At 34.3% G+C, this 8,560-nt stretch overlaps 1 protein-coding gene and 1 gene segment (V, D, J or C); both read right to left on the bottom strand.

Moving 5' to 3' along the window:
- The window catches only part of mapk8ip3 (mitogen-activated protein kinase 8 interacting protein 3), a gene marked incomplete in the record, with an annotated part of 1,049,817 nt that overhangs the window by 307,267 nt on the left and 733,990 nt on the right, over positions 1 to 8,560 (bottom strand).
- LOC108229481 lies at positions 6,293 to 6,870 on the bottom strand. The segment is given in 2 exon segments: positions 6,293 to 6,735; positions 6,813 to 6,870. Coding segments are annotated over 2 exon segments (411 nt in total).

The raw sequence follows: 8,560 nt of genomic DNA, 5'->3' as shown, positions 1-8,560 counted from the left end.
GTGAAACATTTTAACATCAAACAAACAGCACAAAAAACTGAAAACTAATATTAACAAACACCAAACCAGAGCTGCTGAGTTTTTATTTAAATTTAACATTTTAATTAGAAGAAAAAGGCTTAAATGATTAAGCAGAAAAATCAACAAAACAACAATAAATGAAATGATCCACAGAAAACATTTCATAGATAAAATATTAGTGGTGAAATTTCTAAAACAGGCTGATCTGATGTTTTATTTGCAGATTTTGAAGCTGAAAAAAGAAAAACTGAGGAAACTCTGAGGAAATGTTTCCCTGCAACAAATATGCAATTCAGATTCAGAAGCACTGAAGTAACAATCATATATTGTTGAATTTTAATTTACAATGAAATAAACAAACACTTCACACACATTTTAATTGTTGACAAGCTTTGAAAACAGTATTTTTTAGGATTTCTAGATTTATTTTGCAAAATAATCCAGTGTTGGACAATGTTTTGATAGAAGTATCATTATTTTAGGAGAAGTATGTTTATTTTTATTTATTGCTAACTTTCTTATTTGATTGTCTTTTTAAATATTTTAGATCTCAAATGTTAAATAACAAAATAATATATTTTTTGTGAAAATGTGTTTATTCAGCATTTTTTAAATCATGTGTTATACAAATATAAATGCATAATAAAACAACAAAATCATTTCAGAATTCTAAATATTTGAAATATAAAAAATAAAATGATAGACAGTTTTTTTTTCTCTTTGTTTTGTGATGTTGCTAACAGACATTTGTGATTTCATATTTCTTCCTTTGTCTAAATCACTTTTCTAAAATATAAAATATATATGTACTAATTTAAAATAAATGTAAGAAAACTTAAAAAAAATGTGTTACAGTAAAAATTGCATTTGGTTTTAAATTATATTTTTGTTTTTAAATATCTCTGTTTTTTATTTTTCTCTCAGGTGGGTTTTAGTTTTTGCAGTGGGACAAATTTTATTCAAATTAAAAAACAAAAGAAATTCAAATATTATGTTTTATGCTTTATAAGTTGTTTCTTTTTGTATGATTTTTATTTTGTTAAAGTAAAAAAAAATATATATATAGACTTTGTGTGTTTCTGCTTGTGTTCACTCAAAGATCTGGTTGATTTCCTGTCGGCCCGTACGGTGGCCCTGAAGGCTCAGAAGACCCAGGCTCGGATGGTCAGGATGGTGCTGAAGGCCAGAGCTTTGGTGAACACCACTCGGACTCCGTTCATCAGCAGCAGGTTGAAGTTCAGTTTTGCTTTTTCTGAACGGCAGAGAAACAGAAATCGGCCTGAATTAAACACAAACAGACGACTGCAGGGATCAGCGATCGAACCGAACTCAGGCAGGAAGTGATCCGACTGATCCACTGCAGAGTCAGGAACTTTAGTTTGAAGATAAAATCACAGAAACACTTTGGAACAGTTTAAATAACTTTAGTCTAAGTTTGGATCCGTCTGATTTGATGTGGGACACTTCAGTCTCAGCAGCAGCAGCCTGGATGAGTCTGTCAGTGCAGAACAGGTGTGTTCAGGTGTGTTTGCTAACTTACCTGGATAAATGTTCTCACATGCATCGTCTGTTTGGAAACAGGAAACACATCAGTCACACAAACATCAGGAAAACTGGGACAGTGTTCGTGCTGATCTGTCTGTGGAAACACATCTAATCTGAACAGTTTTAAACTCAGTAAACAATCTGTTTCTAAAAGCTGAAAGTAAATCAATCAGAACTCTGAGTTTGGTACCAGCTTTGTTGTTGCTGAACTGTCCGTTCATCTCGCAGGAGTGGATGGTTTTGTTGCTGAAGGCAATGGAGTGGAAGCTCTTGGTTGTTGTGGACAAAACTGCATCACTGGTGTTCTTGTTGACCGGATCCCCGTCCACGTTCAGAACCATGCTGTCCCCCTTTGGATTGAAATTGGTGGCCAGACAGACTTCTGGACTGAGCTGGTCTGCTGACTTCAGGCGGAAGACTTCAGGCTTCAGGGGACTCAGGACGAACAGGGTCGGGACAGAGATGCCTTCTGCACAGAGAAACCCAGATCGACATGGATCACCACAGGACCAAGCCGTTACAAAGAATAAAAACTAACTTTATTCACAGCGAGATCGAGAGTGTTTATTATCTGGGCTTTAAAACGTCACAATAAATGGTTTTGAATACAGGGAAAAAATTTAAAAAAAGAGATTGTCTTTTTTGAATGTCGAATGAGTAAATTTATATTAATCAAAGTATAAATATATTATTTAAAATGTTTTGATTTGAGTTTTAAAAAAATAAAGAAAGAAATTTTCACACTAAATAAATAAATAAGCATAATTTGAATTTTTGCATACTTGTTTTAGAAAGTATATTTACTGCACTTTTGAAAGATCTTAATGCATTTTCTAACAGCTTTCAGCAATTATTTCCAAACTGACAAATAAAAATATTAAATAAAACGAATAATTAAAAATGTATATATTTTTAAAAGAATTTTACCTTTTTAAAATTTCCAATAATCTATAGGTCTGCACAAAATCACAGTATTGGGACAGGTTTACAATAACTTTTTATATTTTTTACTGTTGCTGAAATTTTAATGAAGAACTTTTTTAGGAATTATTTTTACTGCGCTTTTGAAGTATTGTAAGGAATCTTCTAACATTTTGCAGAAAATATTTTCAAAAAAACAATAAAAAATATGTTTACATTATATTTAATTACAGTTATTTCAGTTCGAGTCACAGAACCGAACCAGAGGAACCAGATTTGATGGAGCTTTTATTAAAACAGACACTTTTAAGTTCAACTGCTCCAGTTTTGTTATTGAATTGTATTTAATGATGTTTCATTTAGTTTCAGATTTTCAGACTAAAAACACTTGAGTTTATTTATTTATTTATTTGTGACCCTGATAAAACTGAAGCTGTTTCTATTAAATCTCAAATTATTGGACGGTCAGTTTTTACAACTTGAAACCAACAAAAAATCCTTTACTCTACTGACAGTTTTATTTATTTATTTATTTGTACAATAAAATACTAATAAAAAGACAAAAACTGTGCAGGTTTCAGTTGCGACTTGCAGCAGTATTTTCAATTAAAACCACTGAATAAATTCATTGAAGAATTTTCTACATTTATCACATCATGTTTGATGATTTATTTTATTTTTACTTTTTGTTCTCATCAAAGTTTAAACTTAAACTCATAAACTCACAATTCTTTAGAACAAGATTTACCTTCTGTTTAAGATTATTTCACAAAATTTATATGAAATAAATAAAACTCTTATGTTTGTATAAAACTGAACCAAATTTTTTTATATATAAAACATCTTAATCTGCATCACAACTAATTCAGATTTGAAGACTGCATAAAAATAAATTGTATAAAGTCATTCAGAGCAGATTTCTACCAACAGTGAGCTCTTTGGATTTGGTGCAGGACAATAATTAATATCTACACTTAGAAATATTAGTAATAGATTGAATATTATAAACTTAATATAACATAATATAAATCCAAAAACTATGATAAACTTTCAATTTGGATTTTAGAAGCGGTCTTTACCAAGTGTGTTTGTCACTAAATACGATCATGAAATATAATTTTACACCAACAAGACTTCATTTTTGAAGCAGTGTTAATATTTTTTTAATCGATCTTACCTGGATGAACAGTGACTGTCGTTCCATCACCCCAGTAGTCAAAAACATCACAGTGTTACATCTTCACTGACTGCTCCAACAAAAACATGCAGGTCCTGGAAAACAGCAGAAAAACTCATTCAGGCTGTAAAATATTCATTTCTACAGTAAATTCTGATGAGTCTGATACTCTTGTGTGATAATTATAAAATGTGCTTCTTGTTGAAACTCAATCATTTTATAAAAATAGTGAATTATTATCTGCAGTCAGTGACTTTAAACAGCAGATTATCTTCTTTTTAGAAATCAGTAAGTTAATATAAAAAAAAGGATTATGCACCTCATGTCCTAATGATAAATGTTGTTTTCTATCATTTTTACCAGCAGAAAAATTCATTTTTCTCAGATTTTTGTTCTGAGGTTTTTGTATTGGTGTGTACCATTGTGCCCCCCAGCCCATCACAGTGACAAACCCTCCGACAAAAACCAGTTTCCTCCCAAATAAAACTGTTTTACAGACTTTTTATCTCGTATGAAATCCAAGCACAAAATTATACTGTTGTTTATTTAAGTTGTTAAACTCAAACGTGTCTGATTCTGACTTTAAACTCCTATAAAACAAAATTACTTTATTTATCCAGAGCAGGTTTCCACGGGTCAGTGCAGCTCATTATGTTGTATAATAAGATCTACAATTACTATGAAATCAGAGCAAAAAAGAAATAAATAGTAAAGTGTAAAGAACATTTTAATGATCTTACCTGGATTAACAGTGATTGTTGTTCCATCACCCCAGTAGTCTAAAACCCAATATATCACAGTGTTACATCTTCACTGACTGCTCCAACAAAAACATGAAGCTCCTGAAAAAAGTTTAAAAAATCAGTAATTTGTCAATTTCTCTTATGAATTCTGATGAGATTGATCTTCATGTGTGATTATTTTAAAATGTGCTTTTTGTTGACTCTCAGTCACTTCATAAAACTCAGACTGAACTGATTTAATTTCTGTAGTCTGTAACTTTAAACATCAGATTATCAAACCTTTAAATATCAGTCAGTTTATTAAAATAGTTACACAGAGAACTTACCTCATGTTCCAATGATAAATGTTGTATTCTGTCTTTTTTCTCAGCTTAATCATAAATTTCACTCAGGTTTTTTTCTGAGGTTTTTGTATTGGTGTGTATCACTGTGGCCCCCATATCGTATATATATATATCACAGTGGGAAACCCTCAGACAAAAACCAACCAGTTTTATTTCCTGGAGAACAGGCGGTCCTACAGCATCTGCAGAGTGGGAATAAAACAAACACCAAAAAGTACTAACTGACAGAATAAAGACAACAGTTTTAATGTATTTTTTATTTAACTTGTACTTTGACTTGACTTTTTTTTTTAAATATATGTTTTTTTTAATACAAAGTTTTCCAATCAAGCCTGTGTGAAAACAGTTGTTTGTGTATACAATTGTTTGCAAGGTTTGCAATGTAAACAACATGTTTAAAAATGGATGCAATGTGCTTCTAATGCTTTGCTGTTTGCACGTGACTTCATTACCATTTCGATTTACCTAATAAAATATGTAAGGAGACGATTTGAGGGACTTTCTGACCTTTCACCGCTAAGTGTTTGGTTCCTGCAGAAAGAGGAACAGTTTTCAGCAGCACAAGGTTTGGACTTTTAGAGCTTGTGTGTGGCCATTTAAATTGCAAAAAATATTATATTTATGTACCACTGATTATTGCCCAACATAAAAGGTCAGCAATAATGTTTTTGCCTGTGTCTGTGTGTATTTGTGTTTCTGTCTGTTAGCAAAATATCTTGTGAACCACTAGACAGATTTTCATAAAACCCTGCAAAAGCAATTATTGGATGGACATCTACGACTGATTACTTTTTGGAGTCAACCCATTCCAAGATAACTGCCACAGCTAATCAAGCTTATCAAACAGAATAATGGCGATAAGTCAGTCAGTTTTAAAGATATTGAAGTAAATGTTGATGTGGTTGTAACTGAGAGTCATTCTCCACCTAAACTCCCTGCAATAAATGACTAACTGACTCTTTCTGACTAACAGAGCTTTATTTAACATTTTGCCATTAACTAGTGGAGCAAACTCTTTGTGTCTGTTAGCAAAACATTTCATGAACCACTGCATAGCTTTTAAGTAAACTTATATGAAGTAACCATTTGATAGATATCCACCATTCATTTAATTTTTTAAGTCAATCTAAAGCCAGCTGACCTGGCTAATATTCAGTAAGTTTTGCAGATACTGAGGTAAACCTTGGTGTGGTAGTAGTTGACAGGCAAAATATGAAATTGCACAAAACAATATTTTGAAGGTTTGATCAAAATGGCTGCAACTCCATGCTAGGCCTTAAATTGACCTAAATCTAAGGTGCAATTTCTATTTTGATGACATAAGTTGTGATACAAAGAAGATGTGTCAGGTGATTTCCTGCTGCCATCCTGTGAGGAGCTTTACAGATTATTAAATTGTCACTTAGTTCACTAGAAGATGAAAGGAGATGTTATATCAGTACTCTCAATGTGACTTTATCATTAGGTAACTTTTAGATATTCATTCTCTTAAAAAAAAAAAAGTTGAAGTAATTACTTCATATTCATTTAAGATTATTTTCTATCCTAACAACGAGTGATGTTCAGATTTCTGTTGTTACAGGATTTAGTGTGGATGTAAATCTTTATAATGACAGGAACTGTCAGACAGCTGCAGGGTTTCTGTTCAGCTCTGAGGCTTCCTGTATCAGTGTGGCTCTTCGAGCACAATAATAAACTGCAGAGTCTTCAGTCTTCAAGCTGCTCATGTGCAGATACACCTGATCCCTGTCGTTGTCTCTGGAAATGGTGAAGCGATTCTGGACAGATGTGGAATAGGTTTTAGTGCCTCCACTGGGAGCAGAAATGTGGGCGACCCACTCCAGTCCTTTTCCTTCAGCCTGTCTGATCCAGCTGATATCAGCATCACTGTCTGATATTCCTGCATATGTACAGGTCAGCTTGTGGGATTCTCCGGGCCGTTTCACCGCTGGTTCAGATTCTGTCAGAGTCTGACTGCAAACACCTGAGAGAAAACCAGAGAGATCAGAAAAGAACCAAACAGAACAAGCTGAAAACAGAAGAGAACAGAGTTTTATTCACCAGAAACTGAGAACAGCAGCAGAAGAGAAACACACTCAGTTACAGTCATTGTGGAAACTTGTTGAACATCTGTTTGAGGGTTTGGTTTCTGATCAGATAAATACAGATGGTGGAGGCACAGATTTGCATTGACTCCTCCTCATGAAATTTATAATTTATGATAACATCAAAAAAATACTTTTTTAAGTGAATGGATGTAACTGTGTTTTTCATTGTAACTTCTATTTTTGCCTGTCTGATGGACGAGTCTGAGTTTGGAGGGAGAATGGGTCTTGTCTGACTGCATTGTATTACTGCACTGGATTATGGTGTGGGGTTGTTTTTCAGGAGTTTCGGCCTGTTTAGTTCAGTGAAAGGATCTCTTAACCTTATAATAGCAATCTCATACTCCCATCTTTGTGGGAACAGTTTGAGGACGGCCCCTTCCTGTTCCAGCATGACTGCACCGGTGCACAAAGCAAGGTCCGTAAAGACGTGGATGAGTCCTGACCTGAACCCGACAGATGAATCAGACTGGAGACTGTGAGCCAGGCTTCAAGCTCCTGGAGGAATGGTCAAAACGTCCCATAAACACTCCTAAACGTTGTGGAAAGCCTTCCCAGAGGAGCTGGAGCTGTGCTAGCTGCACAGGGTGGGCCCGCATCATATTAAACCCAATGGATCAAGGATGGGATGTCCCTCAACTTCATATAAGTGTGAAGGGAGGCAAGCAAATACTTTTGGTAATATAGTATAATATACTACATAAGGCTGATAACAGTGGGTGTGAAAAGAGCACCGACCCAATCAGTCATAACTTTGTGCTCCTCAGGGTCTGATTCTGACACACATGCTTGTGTTTCTGTTTGCGCTGAGATTATTAGCAGCAGATTCTTACACCTTCATTCAACCCTTGTAAAGTGTTAGAAAGCTGCTCTGTTTTTAGTGCTGGTGATTTAATGCAGCTCAAAATAATCTAAAAATAATAGTTTCCTCTGCCAGGGAGGTTTTTTCTTTGGTTGTGTGTGTGTGTGTCTGTCAACAAGATTACTCAAAACATAACAAACGGATTTTCATGAAGTTTCCAGGAAACGTCGAACACGGTGCAAGGAAGAGGTGATTGAGTTTTAGTGGTGATCCAGATCATAATCTGGGATGAACTTTGTTTTTAATCACACTGTGGCCTTGGTGGAGGTTTGTGCTCTCTGAGTGCTTCTAGTTACCATCTGTAACTAAATGGACTAAGTGGACAGTTACCAAAACATTGTTTTGGTAATGTTTCTTTTTATATTTAGTGTTTTGTTTCTGGTTTCTTTTTGGTTTGGTTTACTGTCTTTGTTGTTTTGTTTTCCTGTTTGCTGCCGATTTGTCTTCATTCTCCACGTATCCTCTGTCAGCTTTAAAACCCGGTCAGTTTCTGCACTTCCCCGCTGGTTCATTGTCCCTGATATGTCTATTGTCTCTGGTTATCTGATTCCCTTGCCTTGCCTTTGTGTTTTGTGTTGGATTTTTGCTGCCACGTCAGCCTTTTGTTTTTGTTTATTTATTTAAAAAATAAATTTTCGCTTTTTCTTTAAATGAGTCTGCACTCATGGTTCCTCTTGCTCTCCACCAACCATGACAACAACAACAAAATCTGCTGATCTTCAGTGAACCAGAAATCAACTGAGAGAAAACAAGAAACAAACGATTTCTTGATGCTTCACAGAGACACTGACATTAATACAGATTTATTGTTTGTTTGTTGTTGACACATCCAGCTGTGTTTC

Source organism: Kryptolebias marmoratus, linkage group LG12 (assembly GCF_001649575.2).
Source record: "Kryptolebias marmoratus isolate JLee-2015 linkage group LG12, ASM164957v2, whole genome shotgun sequence".
Classification (NCBI taxonomy): Eukaryota; Metazoa; Chordata; class Actinopteri; order Cyprinodontiformes; family Rivulidae; genus Kryptolebias; species Kryptolebias marmoratus.
The sequence above is the reverse complement of the archived record's forward strand: the minus strand, read 5'-3'. Positions and strand labels throughout refer to the sequence as shown.